The 25207-nt window shown below is 39.1% G+C and overlaps 1 protein-coding gene across 1 annotated transcript in view; it reads left to right on the plus strand.

The window, feature by feature from the left end:
• Window positions 1-16598: 16598 nt before the first annotated feature.
• The window catches only part of LOC103349044 (antigen WC1.1), a 43728-nt gene continuing 35119 nt past the window's right edge, over window positions 16599-25207 (plus strand). The window contains exon 1 of the mRNA XM_070048341.1: window positions 16599-16818. Coding sequence (XP_069904442.1) covers window positions 16599-16818 — 220 coding nt within the window. The remainder of the gene's footprint in view (window positions 16819-25207) is intronic.

The following is a 25207-nucleotide window of genomic DNA, read 5'->3' on the forward strand; positions in this document are numbered from 1 at the left end:
AAACAAAAAAACATATTATTTATCAATATAGTAGAGGTAATGTTTATGACCAATCTATAATAATAAAGAAAGGAGGGTCAAGAACTCCAAAGAGGTAAAGTTCCTATATTTCAATGAAAGTGGTAAGATGTCAACACCAGTTCACTGTTAAAAGTTATACAGCTTAACTTCAGATTTTTAATGGCTGTAATACATATATCTATACTAAGAGATAGATTCAAAATCAACAAAAGATTAATCAGACAGATTTCTTTAAAATGTCCAAGTAACCAACAGAAAGGCTATAAAAAGAAAAACAAAGGAATAAAGAACAGGAAATAAGCAGAAAACAAAAAATAAAAGCAGATATGCAAGCACTAATATATCAACAATAACCTTAACTGTAAATGGCCTAAAAAAATAAATTAAAAGACTGAGATTGAGGCCAGTGCTGTGGTGCAGTAGGTTAAGCCTCCGCCTGGGGTGCTAACATCCCATATGGGTGCCGATTCCAGTACTGGCTGCTCCACTTCCAATACAGCTCTTTGCTGGTGGCTTGGGAAGGCAATGGAAGATAACCCAAGTGCTTGGGCCTCTGTACCCATGTGGGAGACCAGGAAGAAGTTATTGGCTTGCAGCCATTTGGGAAGTGAACCAGCAAATGGAACACCTCTCTCTCTCTCTGCCTCTCCCTCTGTCTGTAACTCTGCCTCTTAAATAAATAAATAAATCTTTAAAAAAAAGATTTTGGTGAAACACATTTTTTCAAATGACCTAATAATATATGCTGTCTGTAAAAGTCACTTCAAATATGCCACAAGTAAGCTGAAAATAAAATAATGGAGAAAGATATATCAAGAAAATATCAAGTAAAAGAAAGCAGAAGCAAAGGAAAAAATATCACAGATATTCCATAATAATAAAAGGATTAAACCACAGAAGACACATTATTCATAAATGTGTATGTACCAAATAAAACACAGGAGACAAAAACTCACAGGACTTAAAAGATAAGTAGAAAACCCCATAACAATAAAGGTTCAGGATGAGGAACTTAAGCAGTCATCTTTCAGCAACTGACAAAAAAACTAAACAGAACTTCACCAAGTATATACTTGTAGAAAACTGAAAAATACCACCAACCAACAGGATTCAGTGGAGAACACTATTAAACATCAGAACACATTTCAAGATCACATGAAACAGTAACCAAAAGTAACCATACACTGAGTTAAAAACAAACCTCAAAGACTACAAAGGTTAAAATCATAGGGAATACGCTCTCTGACCACATGGAATCAAGCTATTAACCATTTAAAGACAAATAACAGAAAATTTTTCAACTACTTGAAAGTTAAACAGCACACTGTTTTTTTCCATTTTTTGAATTTAAATAAAGGAAACAAAATTCATGTATTTCATAGATATAGTGTTAACAGCATAATGATAATTTTTACCCTAGTCTCCCACATTCACTAACTCCCACTCTCCTCCTTCTTTTCTTTTTTTTCTTTTAATTTTCACAATGACATTCTTTCAATTTACTCCACAATCACAAGCTTAAGTATACTCCAAGGAGCAGGAGGGCAGGATCATATGGTACATCTGTTTTCAGCTTTCTGAAGAATCTCCATATTGTCTTCCATGATGGTTGTACTACTTTACATTCCCATCAACAGTGTATTTGGGTACCTTTTTCCCCACATGTTCACCATCATTCATTACTTTTTTCATTTTTTGGATGATAGCCATTTTAATTGGGAAGAGGTGAAACCTCACTGTGGTTTTTATTTGCATTTCCCTAATGGCTAGTGATCCTGAGCATCTTTCGATATGACTGTTAGCCATTTGTATTTCATCCTTTGAAAAATGCCTGTTCAAGGGCCAGAGCTGTGGTGCAGCAGGTTAACACCCTGGCCTGAAGCCCCGGCATCCCATATGGGCACCGGATCGAGATCCAGCTGCTCCACTTCTGATGCAGCTCTCTGCTATGCCCTGGGAAAGCATTGGAAGATGGCCCAAGTCCTTGGGCCCCTGCACCCACGTGGGAGACCTGGAAGAAGCTCCTGGGTCCTGGCTTCAGATCAGGTGCAACTCCAGCCATTGCAGCCAATTGGGGAGTGAATCAGAGGATGGAAGACCTCTCTCTCTCTCTCTCTCTCTCTCTGCCTCTCCTCTCTCTTTGTAACTCTTTCAAATAAATAAATATTTTTAAAAAGGAAAAATGCCTGTTCATATCTTTAGCCCATTTCTTTTTTTGTACAGAAATTTTTTAATTTTTTATTTTTTAAGGTGAACAAATGTTATGTATTTCATGTATACAGATTTAGGAACATAGTGATAATTTCCACCCTACCCTCCCTCCTACCCAAACTCCCACCCTCTCTCCTCTTTCCTTTCTTTTTCTTTCTTTTAATTTTTACAATGATCTACTTTCAGTTTATTTTATACTCTTGAGATTAACTCTACACTAAGTAAAGAATTCAACAGATAATAAGAAGGAAAAATGCTGTTCCTCAACAGCAGAGGCAAGGCTGTAAACAATCATCAAATCTCAAGTTGCTTTTTTCATTGTGTTGAGTTTCTTGAATTCTTTATATATGTGGTTATTAATCTTTTATCAGATATATAATTTGCAAATATTTTCTTCCATTCTGTCAGTTGCCTCTTTACCTTCTTGAATGTTTCCTTTATAGCGCAGAAGCCTCATAGCTTGAAATAATCCCATTTGTCATTTTTACCTTTATTGCCTGCAGTTCTGGGGTCTTATTCAAGAAGTCTTTGCCTATCCCAATGCCTTGCAGTATTTCCTCTGTTTCCCTCTAGTGATTTCATGGTTTTAGGTCTTAGATTTAGCTCCCTGATCCACTGTGAGTTGATTTTTGAATAGGATACAAGGTAGGGAGTCTTGCTTCATACTGCTGTATGCAGACATCCAGTTTTCCCAACACCATTTGTTCAACAGACTGCCCTTTCTCCCGGGGGTGATTGTAGCTCATTTGTCAAAAATCAGTTGGTTATAGATGTGTGAATGAATTTCTGGGGTCTCTTCTCTGTTCCAACGGCCTACATATCTATTATTGTGCCATTACCAGGCTATTTTAATCATAGCTGCCCTGCAATATGTCTTGAAATATGGGGTTGTGATGCTTCCAGCTTTATTTTTATTGTTAAGGGTTTCTTTAGCTATTTGGATCTCTCATGATTCCATACGAATTTTAGGATCAACTTTTCGAGATCTGAGTACACCTTTGGTATTTTGATTGGTATAAAATGAATCTGTAAATTGCATTTTGATTATATTAATTCATCCAATTCATGGAAGTCTGTGAGTGAGAGCCCAATGGAAAGAAGGGACCATCAAAGAAGGAGGTACCTTTCTTTGAAGGAAGGAGAGAATTTCCACTTTGATTATGGCCCTGTCTAAATAAGGTCAGAGTTTGTGGACTCAGAAGGGTTCCATAGCTTTAGCAGTTCATGACAAGAGCCTTAGGTGATCACTGACATCATAAATAAGAGTGTCAATTGTTAAATCAACAATAGGAGTCACTGTGCACTTGCTCCACGTGTAGGACCTCTGTCCTCAATGAGTTGTACTATGAGAATTGATGATAAAACTTGTCTTCAAACAGTACTTTATACTTTGTGTGTCTGTATGGGTGCAAACTGTTGAAATCTTTACTTAGCATAGAGTTGATCTTCTATATATAAAGATAATTAAAAATGAATCTTAATGAAGAATAGAATGAGAGAGGGAGTAGGAGATGGGATGTGAGTGGGGGTGGGAGGGTAGGTATGGGAGGAAGAACTGCTATATTCCAGAAGCTGTACCTATGAAATTTATATTTATTAAATAAAAGTTTTCTAAAAAAAAAAAAGAAAGTGGAAGATCATTCCTTTTATTTTGTGTCTTCTATTTCTTTCCTAAGTGTTTTGTAATTTTCATTATAGAAATCTTTAAAGTCCTTGGTTAAATTTAACCTGAGATTTTTAAATATTCTTGTAGAATTTGTGAATGGGTCTGATCTTACAAGTTCTTTCTCAGCAATGACATTGTTTGTGTATACAAATGCTATTGATTTTTGTGTGTTGATTTTATATCCTGCAACTTTGCCAAGCTCCCTTGAGTTATGATAATTTCTTCTAATAAATTCTTTTGATTCCCCTATAAAACAACACACTTTGAAATAATCTATAAATCAAAGAAGTTTCAAGGAAAAGTTTAAAATATATTTAATTGAATTTTAAAACACATTGAACTGAATTTTAAAATGCATATAAAGGGGCCGGCACTGTGGCATAATGGGTAAAGCCACCGCCAGTGCTGCCGGGATCCCTTATGGGCACTGGTTAGAGTCCCGGCTGCTCCACTTCCGATCTAGCTCTCTGTTATGGCCTGGGAAAGCAGTAGAAGATGACCCAAGTCCATGGGCCCCTGCACCCACGTGGGAGACCTGGAAGAAGCTCCTGACTCCTGGCTCCCGATCTGCACAGCTCCGGCCGTTGCGGCCAACTGGGGAGTGAACAAGCAGATGGAAGACCTCTCTCTCTCTCTGCCTCTCCTTCTCTCTCTGTGTAACTCTGACTTTCAAATAAATAAATAAATCTTTTAAAAATGCATATAAAATGTTTCATATGCTGCTGAAGCAGTGAAAAGAAGGAAATTTGCATACATGTATTAAAGCATCACATGGTACCCCATAAGTAACATTCGATTTTTGCATGTCAGTTAAAAATGAATGACATACACTGTGGAAGACAGTATGGAGATACTTCAGAAATACAAATATAGACCTACCATAGGACCCAGCCAGCCCACTCCTGGGAATTTACCCGTACCAAAGAAAATCCACATCTGAAAGAGTTGTCTATACCCTCATGTTCATCGCAGCATAATTCACAATAGCTAAGATATGGAATCAATCCAGATGTCCAACAACTGCTGAATGGATAAAGAAATTATTGTATATATACACTATGGAGTTCTACTCAGGTGTTAAAAATGAAACGCTGTCTTTCGCAAAATGATGGATGCAACTAGAAACCATTATACTTAGTGGAATAAGCCAGTCCCCAAAATACAAATATCCTGTCTTTTCCCTGATCCAAGATAACTAACAGTACCTGAAATGTAACGTATTGGAGTGAAACAGACATTTTGAGATTAGATGGTTGTTTATAGCCTTCCTCTCCATAGAGGAAGAGTGTCTTTTTTTTTCTTTCTCTTCATACTATTTGTTGAATTCCTTTACTTAGAGTAGGGTTAACTACTACATTAAGTGTACTGAAAATAGATCTTTGTAAAAATTAAGAGGAGGGCCCAGCGCCCCGGGTTCTAGTCCCGGTCGGGGCACCGCATTCTGTCTCGGTTGCCCCTCTTCCAGTCCAGCTCTCTGCTGTGGCCCAGGAAGGCAGTGGAGGACGGCCCAAGTTCTTGGGCCCTGCACCCACATGGGAAACCAGGAGGAAGCACCTGGATCCTGGCTTCGGATCAGCGCAGCGCACCGGCCACAGCGTGCAAGCCGTGGCAGCCATTTGGGGGTTAAACCAACGGCAAAGTAAGACCTTTCTCTCTGTCTCTCTCTCTCTCTCTCTCTCTCTCTCTCTCACTGTCTAACCCTGCTTGTCAAAAAAAAAAATTAAGAGGGGGAATGCAAGAGGGAGGGGGAGGAAGGATTGGAGCGTGGGCAGGAGGCGGGGTAGGGGAGAAGTGTCACTGTGTTCCTAAATCTGTATATATGGAATATAGGAAACTTGTATAACTTAAATAAAATTTTTAAAAAACAAAAGCAAAAAAAAATGAATGGCATAAACCTGAGGGGAAAGTTCAACTTCAAACAAAGTTTTGTATTGATAAATAATGCTTTTTACTACAAAATTAATTTAAAGCAAGTTAAAACTCCATAGCAAAAAAAAAAAAAAAAAGCCAATTAAAAATAAGCAGTACATCTAACCACACCTAGATATTTCTTAAAAGAAGACATAAATGGAGCCCAGCATTGTGGTACAATAAGCTAAACTACTGCCTGCAACACTGGCATCCCATTTGAGCACCGGCTTGAGTCCCAGATGCTCCAATTACAATCCAGCTCTATGCTAATGCACATGGGAAAACACTGAAAAATGGCCCAATTACTTGGGATCCTGCCACCCACTGGGGAGACCCTGATGAATCTCCTAGCTCCCAACTTTTTTCCTGGCCCAGCTCCAGCCCAGTCCTGGCAGTTGCAGTCATTTGGGGAGTGAATCAGCAGATATAAGATCTCTCTCTCTCTCTCTCTCTCTCTCTCTCTCCTCTCTCTCTCTCTCTCCCTGTGTGTGCATGTGTGTAACTCTGTCTTTCATATAAATAAGTAAATCTTTTTATAATGACATAAAGGACCAACAAGTACCTGAAAAGATATTCAGCGTCATTAATCATTAGTGAAATACAAAAGATAACAAGAGTTGGCAAGGATGTGGACAAAAGGAGCACTTGCACACTGTTGGTGGGAACATAAGTTAGTACAATGCTGTGGGAAACAGTATAGAGGTTTCTCAAAAATCTAAAAATATAACTGTCATATGATCCAGTGATCACACTACTGGGTATATATCCAAGGGAAATGAAATCACTCAGCTAAAGAGATATCTGTACTTCCATGTTTACTGCAGCAACATTCACAATAGCCAAGAAATGGAAGCAATCTAAATGTCTATCAATTAATGAATGGCTAAAGAAAATGTGCTGCATATAACCAAAAGACATACAGCCACAAATGCTGGCAAGGATGAGAAGAAGAAGAGTTCTTAGACACTGTTGCTAGGATATAAATTAGTGCAACCACCATGGAAAACAATATGGAGATTTATCTAAAAACAGAAAAAGACTTGCCGTATGATCTAGCAATCCCACTACTGGGTATATACCCAAAAGACATGAACATATTGTATCAAAGAGATACGTGCACCACCGTGTTTATAGCACCACTGTTCACAATTACCAAAATATAGAATCAATCAAGGTATCTATCATCAGATAAATGGATAAAGAAAATGTGGCATATATATTCTCATATTCAATATTATATTCAATATTATTATTGAATATTGATATATTCGTATATTATATATTCATATATTTAATATTATTCAGCTATAAAAAGAAGGAAATTCCATCATTTGCATCCAGGTGGTTGGAACTAGAGGACATTGTGTTGACTGAAATGAACCAGATATAGAAAGATAAAAATTCTGTAGTTTTCCTTTATGTGTGAAAGTTAAAATTAAAGAAAAAAATTTTTAAATGCAAAAACAATTATAAAAGAGACTAACCTGCTGTTCACAGCCTGCTGCTTCATTGTATAATGGAAACTACTCTGTGATACTTTGTAATGTGTGGCCCCACCGTGTCCCAGGGGAGCGTGAGTTATTCTTGGATGAAGTATCTGTACTGACACTCTCTGGGACAAAACTTCCCCTAAGATGTGAAGGAAGGAAGCAAAAGACAGACTTCATTACTTCAGACTTGTCACCAAGAGAGTCCAGGACCTTCCTGAAGCTTCACCCATCACCTCGAAATGAAAGGAGAGGGAAGCTCACCCTATGAGCCCAACAATCACATCCTCTTCGTACCTAGTCTCACCATTTCTCACTCAGCTGAGAATTTTTCAACTTTCCAGTCTCAATCTCCTACTCACCTTTTTTGTCCTACTGTTAGGTTTTTTTTTTTTTTTTGAATCTTTGCAGCTACAACATATGGGCCATTTGTGTCACAAATATCAACTTTTCTTGGGACTATGGGGTACTGAAACTGACCCAAAAAAACCAGTGCATCTGATTGACATTGCTAGCTGAGCTGAACCAGCCATTAAGACAAGGCAGGGCAGTGGAGAGGAGAGAAGAATAACACATTTTTTTTCTCCTTTCCTATATAAGGAGTTATTTAAGATTCAGCATCTAATTGGCTTTAACTTCAGAAAGTTTCCCCATATATCGCCTCTGATGGCAGGGAAGATGTTAAGCAGTGTTTCTATTGGCTCATGGAAGATGGCGAGGTCAGGGCATGAGGCGATATAACCCTCTTCCTGCTGTAGAAGCCCCCATTAAGTGTAGGAGGGCTCCTTGTACCATTTCAGGAAACTAAGGCTGTGGCTTGAAGAATGAGGATCCAAATGAGCATGAATGGACTGTATTTCCTCCAGGGACTTGCTTTTCTCCTCCTAGGCATCTTGGCAGATGATCAAGGTAAGCAGTCTCACTTGTTGACACCAGCCCAGATACGAGATTAGGTCCCAGACTCTGGGGAATGGTCCCAGGAGGTGAAGTCAAGGCCTCTCTTTCAATCGTATGGTTTTTAAACAAATCTGAACCTCACTGACATTGAAAGTTGATTTTTCTCTAGTAGGTTCTCTGTTTTATCAGGTTCAGCAGTGAGATGTTGCAGACACATGAAGTCTGTTCTCAGATTGACCAGAATCTATGTTTTAGCCCTCCCTAAAAACACCTGAGAGCTCTGAAAATACCTGGTCACTTCCCAGTTTTTCTATAATGGTTTATGGCTGAGTGACAACTGAGGCTGGGTCTCTCCTCTGTTCTTCCTGTACTCCATATATGTCTGTCAACAGCATTTTGGTATCTGCTCTTTCAGCTGGTGGACTATTGTGTGCCTGTGTTTGTGTGTTACACAGAGAGAAATATGTCTAGTGGGGTTAAAGAGTAGTGAACACTAAATGTGTGATCAGAAATTTGCCTGTGGAAATCAGTTTTTTGCTTAGGGGTTCACAAAACTCACACTCTCTAAGAAATGTTGAATTTGATAGTGGAAGTGGCAATGATGGTGATTATATGTGTCTATGTTTATGATGAGACCAGATATGAACATCTTGCTGCCTATTAAGAAAGCTCTCCCGGGGCCGGCACTGTGGCTCACTTGGTTAATCCTCCGCCTGCGGTGCCAGCATCCCATATGGGCGTCGGGTTCTAGTCCTGGTTGCTCCACTTCCAGTCCAGCTCTCTACAGTAGCCCGGGAGTACAGTGGAGGATGGCCCAAGTGCTTGGGCCCTGTACCCACATGGGAGACCAGGAAGAAGCACCTGGCTCCTGGCTTCAGATCAGCGCAGCGCCGGCCATAGCAGCCATTTGGGTAGTGAACCAAGGGAAGGAAGACCTTTCTCTCTGTCTCTCTCGTCTATAATTCTGCCTGTCAAATAAATTTTAAAAATATAAAAAAAGAAAGCCCTCCCAACATGAACTACAATCACACCCCAGATAACCCTGCACCTGCAGTCTGAGCCTGGCTTTGAGTTTCCTTTTGTTCCCCCACAAACCCACAGCTCAAGCATTATTCTGCTTTAATGTAGTATTTCCCCAGTCCTGGGCTCTTGTTAGAACATTTTTTCCTTTCTGTGCTGTCTCCCTTCCTACCTTCTGGGTTGGTGGTCCTGCAACCCTATTGTAGGATCATATTAAAACACATTTACATCTACCCCGTTGTACAGAAAAGAAAGGTGATGCCAATTGTAGGTGTTCATGGATGGATTTCTATAAAATGCATTGAAAGGGATCCAGCCTTAGAGATTTCAGGATGTGCCTCTCTTGGTCAAATTTTTCCTACACCAAGGACTACTTGAGCTTGTTCAGTGACAACCTAAAGGATCTGCTATTTAGGAAGACTCTATGCTTCTGAATGTCTTTATGATGAATTATCTCCCTTTTGGTTCTCTCAGACGCTACATGAAATATGACTCTATTAGGTCCCTGGCTCAGGGAAATCCAAACTATCAGTATTTGAGCTCCTAATCTAAGAGTAATCTAGCCACATAGCTGGAGAGCCAACTCTCCTAGGTGTGGGGCTTGGTCCTGGATGATGCAACAATGCTCTTCTTCCATCTCTTCTTTAACCCAAATTTCTCCTATTTCTATCATCCATGTGCAAAACCCCAGTCAGAAGTCTCTGTCCCTCTTCTCTGGGAAATTCTACTCACCCAACAGGAGCAAGAAGTCCCCTCCTCACTCCCTTAGAAGGTGTTTTCAACATTCAAGAGTCCCTGGATCTCGGCCATCTACCAACAATGACTGTCCTTTGTCAGGCTTTGCTAGCTCCTAGTGATAGAAGTGAACTCTCAAAACAAAGTACATAAAATTAGTTCTCTGGTTCTATTTTGACCTCTCCAGCTATAAGAGCAATAACAAATTTCTCAATAGGCTAAGAAGTCATACTTCCTCAATCAGGCATAATTTTCCCTCAGAACTTTTTGTGGGATTATATTAAATCACATTTACATAAGAAAGCATACAATTCATGTGAGTTTTTGTCATCTATTTTTGAAGTTGAATCCTTGGTATTATGGTGTCAAAGAGAATCAAAAACACATTTTAGATATGTGATGCCTTTATTTCATTACAAAGTAAAAATACTGAGACTTAACATAAGGTTACTAGAATCCTATGATACTGTGAGAAAATACATTCAACCCCTTCACAACCTGGTTAAAAGATGCAAGACTGGGTCCAGTGTTGTGGTATTGCAGGTAAAGCCACCACCTCCGACACCAGCATCTTATAAGGGAGCCAATATGCATCCTAGCTACTCCACTTCCTATCCAACTCTCTGCTCATGGCCTGGGAAAAGCAGTGGAAGGTGGCCTAAGTGTGTAGGCCCCTATCACCCACATGGGAGACCTGAATGAAGCTCCTGGCTCCTGGATTCAGCCTGGCTCAGTCCTAGCCATTGCAGTCATCTGGAGAGTGAACCACCAGATGAAAGATCTGGGGGGAGGGAGGGTGGGGGTGGGTGGGTGGGGGTGGGTGGGTGTGTCCCTCTCTCTCACTGTAACTCTTTCAAAATAAATAAATCTTTAATTATTTTTATTTGTATAAAGTGAACAAAATTCATGTATTTCATATATGCAGATTTAAGAGCATAGTGACACTTCCTGCCCTACCCCCCTGCCCATCCATGCTGCCGACTTCCCTTCTCCCTCCTTTCTTAATTTTTCTTTTAATTTTTACAATAGCAAACTTCCAGTTTGTTTTATAATCACAAGCTTAACTTTCCACTAAGTAAAGAATTCAACAAGTAGTAAGTAGAAAAACCACTGTTCCTCAAGAGTATAGACAAGGGCTGTAAACAATAATCACATCTCAAAATGTCAATTGTGCTCATATACACAAAATTAATTAATTAATTAATTTTTTAAAAGATGCTAGACTACATTCCAAAATTAGAAAAGAACTTCACAGAAATTCACCACTATTACATATCAGCCATCCTTCTCTCTGTTTCCAATAGATTATTTTCTATCCATTTTTCACTGAATCTCATTCCACTATGTCCACTGAATAGTATACCTCAGGCAATTTTCTCCATCTTTCATATTCCGCATTTTTATAACACTGGTATTTTATTTTCTACTGAATATTTATCAACGCACATATGGTCCAAAAACATACATACATTGTTATCTCTTCCTACGTAACACAAATGAAAACAATAAACTTTTTTTAAAAGATTTATTGATTTATTTATTTATTTATTTATTTATTTGAAAGGCAGAGATAAAGAGAGAAGGTGACAGGGAGAGATCTTCCATCAACTGATTCACAAATGGCTGCAATGGCCAGAGCTGAGCCAGGCTGAAGCAAGGAGCCAGGAGCCAGGAGATTCTTCTGGGTCTCCCATGTGAATGCAGGGACTCAAGTACTTGGGCCATCTTCCATGGCTTTCCCAGGTGTATTAGTGGGGGACTGGATTGGAAGTGGAGCAGCTGGGACTGGAACTGGTGCCCATATGAGGTGTGGACACTGCAAGCAGAGGATTAACCTTCTATGTCACAGTGCCAACCCCACAATAAACTTTTTTTTTTTTTTTTTTTTTTTTTTTTTTTTTTTTTTTTTTTTGACAGGCAGAGTGGACAGTGAGAGAGAGAGACAGAGAGAGAAAGGTCTTCCTTTGCCGTTGGTTCACCCTCCAATGGCCGCCGCTGCAGCCGGCGCACCGCGCTGATCCTGGCAGGAGCCAGGAGCCAGGTGCTTTTCCTGGTCTCCCATGGGGTGCAGGGCCCAAGCACCTGGGCCATCCTCCACTGCACTCCCTGGCCATAGCAGAGAGCCCCACAATAAACTTTTGACTGAACTTTCTCAGCAGCTTCTGCTCCTTTCTTTGCTCTCATTAGCAAAAAAACTTACAAGAACAGTCTGTAACCACTGTCTACAACTTCCTTCCATCTACTCTCTCTTAAATGGAATCTCAGCAGATTTTTCTGCCTCTCCCATCTACTGTAAAGGCCATCAATGATCCCAGTAGTGCTAAAGTCAAGGATCAAGTCTCACTCACCGTTGTCTGTATACGTTTTGTTTGATATACCAGTAGCATCTAATATAGCTAATCACTCCCTCATCTGGTACTCAACACCCCTTGGTTTGTGTGTGATCTCTTCAGCTGCTCCTTCTCATGGTTTGTGAGGTCAACCTCTTCTCCCAGACCAGCTAATAGATTTTCCTCCCTTCATTATCTCCGCCACACCTTTGGTGACCACATTTAATTTCATGATTTTAAATATCAATTATATGCCATAAACTCACGAATTTTTATATGTAGCCCAGATTTCTCTCTACAAGTCCAAACTTGTGTATCCTTTGTCTACTTGACTGCTCTACTTGAAGCAATACACACCTCAAATTAACACAACCAAAACTAAACATCTGCTCCCCTCCCCTCCCACCTCACAAAAAATACTCACTCCACCCAAAGCACAGGTTTTCACATCTGTCATCAAATCTACTGGAAAAAGCCTATCATCCTTATCAGCAAAATATATTCAGGATCTGACATTTTTTCATTTTATTGATATTTTCAAAGAACCACCATTGAACATTGTAATGTGTTCTATTTATATTTTTCCTTTATCAGACATTTTCTTCTCTTTATAATTCTCCCCCTCTGCTTTCAATGGAGTTATTCATGTTTTTATGCCATTTAAAGGAATTCTTGGGGCTTATTGTAACAGATTAAGCCTCTGCTTGCAATACTGGCATCCCATATGGGTGCTGGTTTGTGTCCCAGTTGCTCCACTTCCAATCCAGCTCGTTGCTAATGGTCTGGGAAAGCTTGGATCCCTGTACCCATGTGGAAGACTTAGAAGAAGCTTCTGGCTCCTGGCTTCAGATCAGCCCAGCTTCAGCCATTGCAGCCATTTGGGAAGTAAATCAGCAAATGGAAGATCTCTCTGTCTCTGTAACTCTGCCTTTCAAATAAATAAATAAATAAATGTTTTTAAAAAAGAAATTCTGAGTTAATTTTTACTTTTCATAATATAAATTATTCATAGCTCTAAATTTCTAAGCACCACATTAGCTCATTTCACATGTTTAAAAATAGAAATTTCACCTTTTTTAAGGATTTATTTATTTTACTTGAAAGAGTTACACACAGAAAGAGTTACAGGCAGAGACAGAGAGATCTTCCATCCAATGGTTCACTCCCCAATTGGCCGCAACAGCTGGAGCTGCACCGATTCAAAGCCAGGAGCCAGGAGCCAGGAGCTTCTTCCAGGTCTCCCACACGGGTGCAAGGGTCCAAGGACTTGGGCCATCTTCTACTGCTTTCCCAGACCATAGCAGAGAACTGGATCGGAAGTGGAGCTGCTGGGTCTCGAACCGGCGCCTATATGGGTTGCCTGCACCTCAAGCAGTGGCTTTACCCGCTACACTACAGCACCGACCCCTCACTTTCATTTTTAATCTTTTTTGTGATTTCTTTGATCATCAAATAATTTGTACATGAGTTTTATTTTTTAATTTCCAAATTGTCTTTTTTATTTTTTTGCTTTAATTTGCATTACTTTTATGCTGAATTTATTCCTGCCCCAGAAATTTTCATTTCTTTAGTTTTTCCTCTTCTTCCTCTTCTTCCTCTTCTTCTTCCTCTTCTTCTTCTTCTTCCTCTTCCTCTTCCTCTTCCTCTTCCTCTTCCTTTTCTTCCTCTTCTTCCCCTTCTTCTCCTTCTTCTCCTCCTCCTCCACCTCCTCCTCCTCCTTCTTCTTCGCCATCTCTCCTGGTTTAGGAACAATTGTCCCTTTTCAGAGAGGATCAGCTCATTGTGACTCAGGGAACTCTGGGAACACCTGCCAAATCCAGCACTGTAATCACACAACAACACACGTTGCTTCTTTCAGATATTTGGTGGATTTTTGGATATGCACGCTCTTGATGGCCTGAGCAGTTTGTTGGGTGTTCTTAAAGTGAACAGGAAGATTTGAACCTCTTGATTTGCATGATTTTGTGGGATTCTGTGGGTCTAGTGAATAGCAAACCATTTTCACAGATCACCTGAGACTGCTTACAGGGAAGTGTGGTTATCTTCCTAGAACTGTATGTATAAAATACATAAAATCTGTTCACTCTATATTAATAAAAATTTTTAAGTTAAAAAAACAAATTAAAAATTTTAAAAGAATCTTCTTAATTTATATTTAGCATAATTTCATTGTGATCAGATAAAGTGCTCAGGATGACATTAATTCTTTTATACTTTCTTAGTCATGTTCTACAGATGATCACCTAGTCAAACTTTGTAAGTGACTCATGCATTCTTGGTAGAGATGTAAACCTCTTGACTATCTGTATTGTGAACCTAGTGCTATGCTGACAGCACAGTTAACATTTTGTTTCTGTTTTCATTTTATTTGTGTTATTTTAATCTATTTGACTTACTCATTGACATAGATGTGATCTTGTGTTCATCAGTCATTAAGCTACACAATTTGAGGTTCTTTATTAAGTACTTATGGATTTAAAATTGTTATATTTTCCTAGGGAATTTAAATATTTTCAATATTAGTTTACTTTCCAGTTCTTAATAATGCTTTAAATATTGAAGTCCATTCCGTCTTCTATGGATATAAAATCCAGTTTGAGCTTACTTCTTTTTGTTATTTATATCTTTTTAAAAAATTTATTTATTTATTTGAAAGTCAGAGTTACAGAGAGAGAAAGAGAGGTCTTCCATCCACTGGTTCACTCTCCAATTGGCCGCAACAGCCAGAGCTGAGCCAATCTGAAGTCAGGAGTCAAGAGCTTCTTCTGGGTCTCTTACACTGGTGCAGGAACCCAAGGATCTGAACCATCTTCTACTGGTTTCCCAGGCCATAGCAGAGAACTGGATTGAAAGTGGAGCAGCCAGGATTTGAACCAGCACCCATATGGGATGCTAGTGCTTCAGGCCAGGGCGTTAACTCACTGCGCCACAGTGCTGGCCCCGTTATTTATATCTTGAATTCCATTATTTGTGGGTTTTCTCTGCTCTAATATTTTGGATGTTTCTCTTATCAAGAATTTTTGACAATATTTTGAAAATAACTAATCTGATATTCTTTATGTTTATTGATCATTATAATACCTTTATATATTTTGACTTTTTATTAAGTTCTTTACGTTACTTAAATTTTCATTATCCTTTCAAATATAGCCTCTCTCTCTCTCCTCCCTCTTTCTCTCTATGTCATCTCTCAATTATGCGTGTCATATCTTCTAAATTTATCTTCTACATTTCTTAGTTGTCCTTTCAGTTTTTCAATTTCCTTAACCTTTTATTCTGCATTCAGAATAAAATGTTAGTTTATCTTCTAGTTTATTTACTCTTTTATGAAGTGCTCTAATTTTTAATTTGTTCACTGAGATTTATTTTAATACTTATACTCTTCTTAATTGTACATTCCATTTGTTTCTTTTTCGGATGTGTCTGGCCCTTTTTAACAATATCATGTAGCTTGAACATCTCCATTTTATTCTTATGATTTTTTGTTTTTTGGTTTTTTTAAAGATGTATTTATTTATTTGAAAGTCGGAGTTCCACAGAGAGAGAAGGAGAGGCAGAGAGAAAGGGAGAGTGAGAGAGAGAGAGAGAGAGAGAGAGAGAGAGAGAGAGAGGTCTTCTATCCACTGGTTCACTCCCCAATTGGCCGCAATAGCCGGAGCTGCACCAATCCAAAGCCAAGAGTCAGGAGCTTCTGCCAGGTCTCCCATGCAGGTGCAAGGGCCCAAGGACTTGAGCCATCTTCTACTGCTTTCCCAGGCCACAGCAGAGAGCTGGATTGGAAGTGGTGCAGCCAGGACTGGCACCTATATGGGATGCTGGCACTGCAGGTGGCAGCTTTACCTGCTATGCCACAGCTCTGGTCCCTTCTTTATCTTTTTATGTTTTAAATACTTTCAAATATGGCTAAATATTCTTTACATGACAAACCTATCATCTCAATTTTGGGGGACATGGAACTATTTTCTTTTATTGACTCATTCATTTATTCTTCCACTCATCACATGTTTTCTGAGTGTTATCTGTTAAGAAAGCTTGTAGGTACCCATGACACAACAATGAACAAAATATAAAGAAAATGCCTTTATCTTCATGGAGCAGATTCTGGAGAAGGATTGGTAGACAATGACAGAAAGACAGACAAGAGCACCTCAAAGAGTTCATGGAAAATGAATATTGTGAAAAAATTATGCATAGAATCTGATCAACTTTTTTTAATTCCATTTTCCATGAGCTTTTTGAAGTTGCCCTCATCCTCAAGTTTGATATATCGTAGGGTGATACAATATTTGGGAGGGAGGAAGAGGGATAAGAGACGATGAAATGGACAACATTGTCGTTTTACATAAGCTGAGTAAATCATCTTTGAGATGCCGTCTTGCCGCCTCCTGTGCTACATATTTGGTGTTCATGCAGACCGAAGTCGGGGCTGCTTTCTTTAAGAAGAGGCTTGGACCTGTCATTGCCAGTAGCTCCGAAGACCACCAAAGCCCCCAGATCATATCTGATCCTTTCTTTAGCACTGATCAAACATTGCCCTGCAGTACATGTCCAACATAATATCCTTAAAAACACTCCCGTCAGGGCTGGCATTTGAGGTTTAATGGGTTAGGCTACCATTTGTGACACTGGCAACCCATATGGGCACCGGTTCTAGTCCTGGTTGCTCCACTTCTGATCTAGCTCCCTGCTAATGTGCCTGGGAAAGCAGTGGAGGATGGCCCAAGTGCTTGAGCCCCTGTACTCATGTGGGAGACCCAGATGAAGCTCCTGGATCCTGGCTTCAGCCTGGCCCAGCCTTAGCCATTGCGGCCATTTGGGGAGTAAACCAGCAGATGGAAGACCTCTCTTTCTCTCTCTCTCTCTCTCTCTCTCTCTCTCTGCTACTCTTCCTTTCAAATAAATAAAATAAATCTTAAAAAATACTCCCATCAGAATTTTTCCCAGAGTGACCCATGTTCTCCTGCTTGCCAATATTATATTTGAGAAGTCCAGTCTGGTCTCATGGTTTGTTCTTTGGTTGTGCTTATGAGTACCTAGTACACTGCATTGCTAGCCATAATAATCCTCCATTGTACTTTAATAGACACTTTGTCACAGCAGTGAACACAACCCACAGTAACACTTATAGGCTAATGGGAGAGATTAACAATTAACAAGTAGCAAGTACAAACTATGATAAACACAGTAATTAAGAAAATAAAGGCTGCTTTAGGAGCACAACATAAAGCCAACTAATCTACTCCAGGAAAGAGCATTCTAGAAATAAAATTATTTTTAGATCCAAAATTAAATATACATATCTTTTTTTTTTTTTACAGGCAGAGTGGACAGTGAGAGAGAGAGACAGAGAGAAAGGTCTTCCTTTTTGCCGTTGGTTCACCCTCCAATGGCCGCCGCGGCAGGCACGCTGCGGCCTGCGCACTGCGCTGATCCAAAGCCAAGAGCCGGGTGCTTCTCCTGGTCTCCCATGCAGGTGCAGGGCCCAAGCACTTGGGCCGTCCTCCACTGCCCTCCCGGGCCACAGAAAAGAGCTGGCCTGGAAGAGGGGCAACCGGGACAGAATCCAGCGCCCCGACCAGGACTAGAACCTAGTGTGCCGGTGCCGCAAGGTGGAGGATTAGCCTATTGAGCCATGGCGCCAGCCAAATATAAATATCTTTAACATTTATATAATACTAGAACAAAGGTGTCTATATTTGTGTATGAGCACATACACATTTGTTGACATAAATCATGCTTTTCATAACCTTATTAATTTTGTAAATTGGATAAATGCTAACAAATAAGTAAGTAAATATATAAGTGTTCCAGTGCTCTTAGAATTCTGTCAATTTCTTCTTTCATATTCAAAGTTTATAATTTTTATTTTAATAAAACATTTTGGGTCAACAATATTCATGAAAAGGTTTTTAATGAGATAGCCTAATATAATAATAATAATGAGTTTAGTCTGAAACCAGATTGCCTGGGTTTGAATCTATATTTTAAATGGGTTTTTTAAACTCGTTTATTTATTTATTTGAAATTCAGGGTTACAGAGAGAAAGAGATAGTAAGAGAGAACTCTTCATCTGCTGGTTCACTCAGCATATTTCTGCAACATCCAGCACTGGGTCGGGGTGAAGCCAGAGTTTCATCTGGGTCTCCCATGTGGGTAGCAAGGGCCCAAACACTTTGGTCATCTTCAGCCGCTTTTCCCAGGCCATGAGCATGGAGCTGGATAGGAAGTGAGGCAGCTGGGACAAGAACTGGAGCCTATATGGGATGCTGGTGTCTTAGTCAGAAACTTTACCTGCTATGCCACAACGCCAGCCTTAATCCACTTAATTCTTAAGAAATTTCATTTGTCCCATTTCTGTTATTATGAATGAATCCACTTAGCATATTCATATATATGTCTTTCTGATCCACATCTATTTGCATTGCTTTGGAATATTATTGAAGCTTTGCATCATATTTTCAGTATATATTTCATATTCTAAGATACAATTAGAGGACAGCGCCGCGGCTCACTAAGCTAATCCTCCGCCTTGCGGCGCCGGCACACCGGGTTCTAGTCCCGGTTGGGGCGCCGGATTCTGTCCTGGTTACCCCTCTTCCAAGCCAGCTCTCTGCTGTGGCCAGGGAGTGCAGTGGAGGATGGCCCAAGTGCTTGGGCCCTGCACCCCATGGGAGACCAGGAGAAGCACCTGGCTCCTGCCATCGGATCAGTGCGGTGCGCCGGCCGCAGTGCGCCGGCCGCAGCGGCCATTGGAGAGTGAACCAACGGCAAAAGGAAGACCTTTCTCTCTGTCTCTCTCTCTCACTGTCCACTCTGCCTGTCAAAAAAAAAAAAAGATACAATTAGAGTTTTTTCAGTTACGGTACCATTTTACATCCCTTCTAGCAATAAACGAAAGTTCCAATTGCTGCAAATCCTCTCCAACACTTGGTATTCATTGTTTTAACAGTTATAATGCATATGTTTATCTCATTGTATATTTAACATGCTTTCCTCTAATTACTGATAGATTTAAGTACCTCATCATGTACTTATTGTTCAATACTACATATTTTTTTGGGATCTGGCTCCCTACTCTGTTCCAGTGATCTATGTGTCTGACCTTAGACCAATGCCAGGCTCTCTTGAATGCTGTAGATTCCTAATAAATCTTGAAATAAGGTAATGCAAGAGTTCCAACAGAGCTCTTTTTAAATTTTATTATAATGTTCAGTGGTCGGTTGGCAGAATATGACATAACTTTATTGTTACATTGATCTTGTATCTTCATTTTACTATAAAATTCAATGGTTGGTTGGCAGAATATGACGTAACTTTATTGTTACATTGACCTTGTATCTTACAGCTTTGTTAATGCAGCAGCCTTTCATGAATTCCTTGATTCATTTTCACATACACATTAATATTGTCTGAAAATAAACAAAGTTTTACTTCTTATTTTAGAAAATATGTACCTTTTACTTCTTTTTTTTTTCTTTTTTTTTTTTTTTTTTTTTTTTTTTTTTTGACAGGCAGAGTGGACAGTGAGAGAGAGAGACAGAGAGAAAGGTCTTCCTTTTGCCGTTGGTTCACCCTCCAGTGCCCGCTGCGGCCAGCACGCTGTGGCCGGCGCACCGCGCTGATCCGAAGGCAGGAGCCAGGTACTTCTCCTGGTCTCCCATGGGGTGCAGGGCCCAAGCACTTGGGCCATCCTCCCCTGCACTCCCTGGCCACAGCAGAGAGCTGGCCTGGAAGAGGGGCAACCGGGACAGAATCCGGCGCCCCGACCGGGACTAGAACCTGGTGTGCCGGCGCCGCTAGGTGGAGGATTAGCCTAGTGAGCCGTGGCGCCGGCCCTTTTACTTCTTTTATTACCTTACATAGCACCTCTAATATAATGCTGAATAGAATTCTTAAGTACGTATTTTAAGGAGATTTCCTTCTACTCACAGTTCCCTGAGAATTTTTAATACAAGGGAATATTGAAGTTTGTCTAAAGTATTTCCTGCCTCCATTGATACAATCATATGCTTTTCTCTTTTCTTCTACTAACATGGTGAATTACATTCATAGATATTTTTTAAAAATAATAATCAGCATTGCTTTAATGGGATCAACCACATTTGGTCCTAATGCATTGTTTTATTCATTTATTAATGAACATAACTTACTTTGCTTTGTTAAGGATTTTTCTGTTTCTGTTCATGAAAAATACTGCTTTTAGTTGTTTTTTTTTTTTTTTTTGTAATGCATTGATTTTGACATTAGGGTAATATTGGCTTCTTGAAATAATTATAGAGTGCTTCCTTTTCCTATTTCTGGAAAAAAGTACCTACAATTGATATCATTTCTTCCTTAAATACATGAAATAACTCCCCAATGAAGGCCTCTGAACTGGAGATTCTTTGCAGGACAAGTTTAATTATAAATTCAATTTTAATAAATATATGATAATAGTGACTTTTTATAACATATTGTCCAAATTTCATTCAATTATATATTTCCTTGAATTTATTTACTTCGTGAAATTACATGATAGGTAGATAAAAAGTTGATTATGGCACCCACTTGTCGTCTTTTTTTTAACTTTTATTGAATAAATATAAATTTCACAGGTACAGCTTTTGGATTATAGTGGCTTTTTCCCCCCATAACCTCTCTCCTACCCGCAACCCTCCCATCTCCCGCTCCCTCTCCCATCCCATTCACATCAAGATTCATTTTCAATTATCTTAATATACAGAAGATCAATTTAGTATATATTAAGTAAAGATTCCAACAGTTTGCACCCACACAGAAACACAAAGTGTAAAGTACTGTTTGAGTACTAGTTATACCATTAATTCACATAGTACAGCACATTAAGGACAGAGATCCTACATGGGGAGCAAGTGCACAGTGACTCCTGTTGTTGATTCAACAATTAACACTCTTAATTATGACTTCATTAATCACCCTAGGCTCTTGTCATGAGCTACCAAGGCTATGGAAGCCTCTTGAGTTTACCAACTCCAATCTTATTTAGACAAGGCCATAGTCAAAGTGAAAGTTCTCTCCTCTCTTCAGAGAAAGGTACCTCCTTCTTTGACGGCCCATTCTTTACGCTGGGATCTCACTTACAGAGATCTTTCATTTAGGTTTTGTGGTTTTTGTTTGTTTGTTTGTTTTTGTTTGTTTGGTTTTTTTTGGCTTTCCATGCCTGAAATACTCTCATGGGCTTTTCAGCTGGATCTGAATGCCTTAAGGGTTGATTCTGAGGCTAGAGTGCTGTTGAGGACATCTGCCATTCTATGAGTTTGCTGTGTATCCCACTTCCCATGTTGGATTGTTCTCTCCTTTTTAATTCTATCAGTTAGTATTAGCAGACGCTTGTCTTGTTTATGTGATCCCTTTGACACTCCTATCATTATGATCAATTATGAACTGAAACTGATCACTTTGCACTTGTCATCTTTTTAATATTTGTATAAAATGGAGTGATGTCCTTACTCGTATGTGATACTGATAATTAGTCTTCTCCCTTTTAACTTAGTCTGGTTAGATATTTTTCTGTTTCACTGACCATTCTGAAAGCCAGCTTTCTTTTTTTTTTAACTTTTATTTAATGAATATAAATTTCCAAAGTACGGCTTATGGATTACAATGGCTTCCCCCCCATAACGTCCCTCCCACCCGCAAACCTCCCCTTTCCCACTCCCTCTCCCCTTCCATTCACATCAAGATTCATTTTCGTTTCTCTTTATATACAGAAGATCAGTTTAGCATACATTAAGTAAAGATTTCAACAGTTTGCTCCCACACAGAAACATAAAGTGAAAAATACTGTTTGAGTACTAGTTATAGCATTAAATCTCAATGTACAGCACACCAAGGACAAAGATCCTACATGAGGAGTAAGTGCACAGTGACTCCTGTTGTTGACTTAACAAATTGACACTCTTGTTTATGGCCTCAGTAATCACCCTAGGCTCTTGTCATGAGCTGCCAAGGCTATGGAAGCCCCCTGAGTTCACTGACTCTGATAACTTTTAGACAAGGCCATGGTCAAAGTGGAAGTTCTCTCCTCCCTTCAGAGAAAGGTACCTCCTTCTTTGATGACCCGTTCTTTCCACTGGGATCTCACTCGCGGAGATCTTTCATTTAGTTTTTTATTTTTTTCCAGAGTGTCTTGGCTTTCCATGCCTGAAATACTCTTATGGGCTTTTCAGCCGGATCCGAATGCCTTTAGGGCTGATTCTGAGGCCAGAGTGCTGTTTGGGACATCTGCCATTCTATGGGTCTGCTGTGTATCTCACTTCCCATGTTGGATCATTCTCTCCCTTTTTGATTCTATCAGCTAGTATTTGCAGACACTAGTCTTGTTTATGTGATCCCTTTGGTTCTTAGTCCTATCATTATGATCAATTGTGAGCAGAAATTGATCACTGGGACTAGTGAGATGGCACTGGTACATGCCACCTTGATGGGATTGAATTGGAATCCCCTGGTATGTTTCTAACTCTACCGTTTGAGGTAAGTCAGCTTGAGCATGTCCCGCATTGCACATCTCTTCCCTCTCTTATTCCCACTCTTATATTTAACAGAGATCACTTTTCAGTTAAGTTTCAGCACTTAAGAAGAATTGTGTATTGATTACAGTATTCAACCAAAAGTATTAAGTAGAACAAACAAAAAAAAAATACTAAGAGGGATAACATATCAAGTTGCTCATCAACAGTCAGGGTGAGGGATGATCAAGTCACCGTTTCTCATAGTGTTCATTTCACTTTAACAGGTTTCCTTTTTGGTGCTCAGTTAATTGTCACCTATCAAGGAGAACAAGTGGTATTTGTCCCTTTGGGATTGGCTTATTTCACTCAGCATAATGTTTTCCAAATTCCTAATAGGGATCACTTTTCAGTTAAAATTTAAACACCTAAGAATAATTGTGTGTTAATTACAGAGCCAGCTTTCTCTTTCATTACTCTCCTCTATTGTTTGTTTTCTATTGCACTGATTTCAATAAATTCTTTATTATTTCTTTCAATTTACCTATTTGGGTTTTGATTCCTTCTTATTTTGGTGCTTTTTTGTTTCTACAGTATGTTTCTGTTTTACTTCTTTTTCAGAGAATTTTTATTATTTTATTTGACAGGCAGAGTTAGTGAGAGAGAGAGAGAGACAGACAGAAAGGTCTTCCTTCTGTTGGTTCACCCCCCAAATGGCTGCCACAGCCAGCGCTGTACCGATTCATAGCCAGGAGCCAGGTGCTTCCTCCTGGTCTCCCATGCGGGTGCAGGGCCCAAGCACTTGGGCCATCCTCCACTGCCCTCCTGGGCCACAGCAGAGAGCTGGCCTGGAAGAGGAGCAGCCAGGACTATAACCCGGAGCCCATATCAGATGTCGGCACCGCAGGTGGAGGATTAACCAAGTGAGCCACGGCACCAACCCCTAGAATTTTTATTTTAAGACTTAATAATTTTTAACAATTTTCTATGTTCACTTCATATGTAGATATTAAATAGACACATACATATTATTGTTCCTTAAAAATAGGAATTTATTATATCATAAATTTGATAATTTATAATTGACATTGATCATAAAATGAGAAAGAAGGGTATGTTGTCAGAATGATGGTATAATTCAGTGAAGACAATATTTATGGCTACCTCGGTACAAAATAATATGACATTCACACAACCTCATTGTGGTTTTGATTTACATTTCTATAATGGCTAGTGATCCTGAGCACTTTTTGCCCATTTCTCTTTTTTAAAGATATTTAGAAGCTTTTATTACCTTTTATTTAATGAATACAAACTTCGTGCATTTCTTTAGTACAATTTTAGGAATCTATTGATTTTTCCCACTGTGACTACCCTCCCACTCCTCTTCTTCCTTCCTCTCCTAGTTCCAGTCTTATTTTATACTAAAATCTATTTTCAATTAACTTCATGCACAGAAGATTAAGTTGATAGTAAGTAAAGGGTTCATCAATTTATATGATAAAAGAAAAAAAGTAAAAGAAGAATAATTAAACTTTTTCAACAGTTGAGACAAGGGCTATTCAAAGTCATTGCATCTCAAAGTCAATTTCACTTCTTTTTTTTTTTTTTTTTGAGAGAGAGAGAGATTTAAATAACTTTAAAGAAGCACCCAAGAGTGATTCATCTTTTGTGAGCACTTAGACATAACTATAGCTTATAAGACATAAGAGTATCCTTCACTTAATACATTAAGAGAAAGTAAGTCTTTGGGAATGAGTTTTGTCATTAATTAAAGAAGCATCTAAGAAAACAAGCAATGGAGTTGGATACCAGCTCTTCATTTCATTAATCTTTCCCATTATTTTGTTTCAGTTTTGTCTATTTCTTCTCTTATGTTAGCTACTCTATTCTACCAGATTTGAGTCTGGTTTCTTGTTGTGTTTCTAGGTCCTTGAGATACATTTCTGTAAACTTCCCTCTTATCCCATAAGTTTTGATATGTTGTGTTGTCACCTTCATTTGTTTCCATAAATTTTTGTATTTATCTTTTGGTTTCTTCAATGACCCACTGTTCATTCAGGAGCATGTTGTTCAGCCTCCATGTGTTAACATATGTTCTAGAGTTTTTTGAGTTGTTGATTTCCAACTTCATTCCATTGTGGTCAGAGAAGACGCATGGTATGATTTCAATTTTTCTGAATTTGCTGAGACTTGCTTTATGGCCTAGCATGTGATTTATCCTAAAGAAAGTTCCATGCACTGGTGAGAAAAATGTGTATTCTGCATCTGTAGGATGAGAAGTTCTGTAGATATCCATTAGGTTCATTTGGTCTATAGTGTTGATTACTCTGTTGTTTCCTTGATGATTTTCTGCCTGGTTGAACAATCCATTGCTAAAAGTGGAGTACTGAAGTCCCTCATTGCCATTGTATTGGATTCTATGTCTCCCTTTATATCCACTAATATTTATTTTAAATAGCC

The sequence above is a fragment of the Oryctolagus cuniculus genome, chromosome 9, assembly GCF_964237555.1.
Source record: "Oryctolagus cuniculus chromosome 9, mOryCun1.1, whole genome shotgun sequence".
Lineage (NCBI taxonomy): Eukaryota > Metazoa > Chordata > Mammalia > Lagomorpha > Leporidae > Oryctolagus > Oryctolagus cuniculus.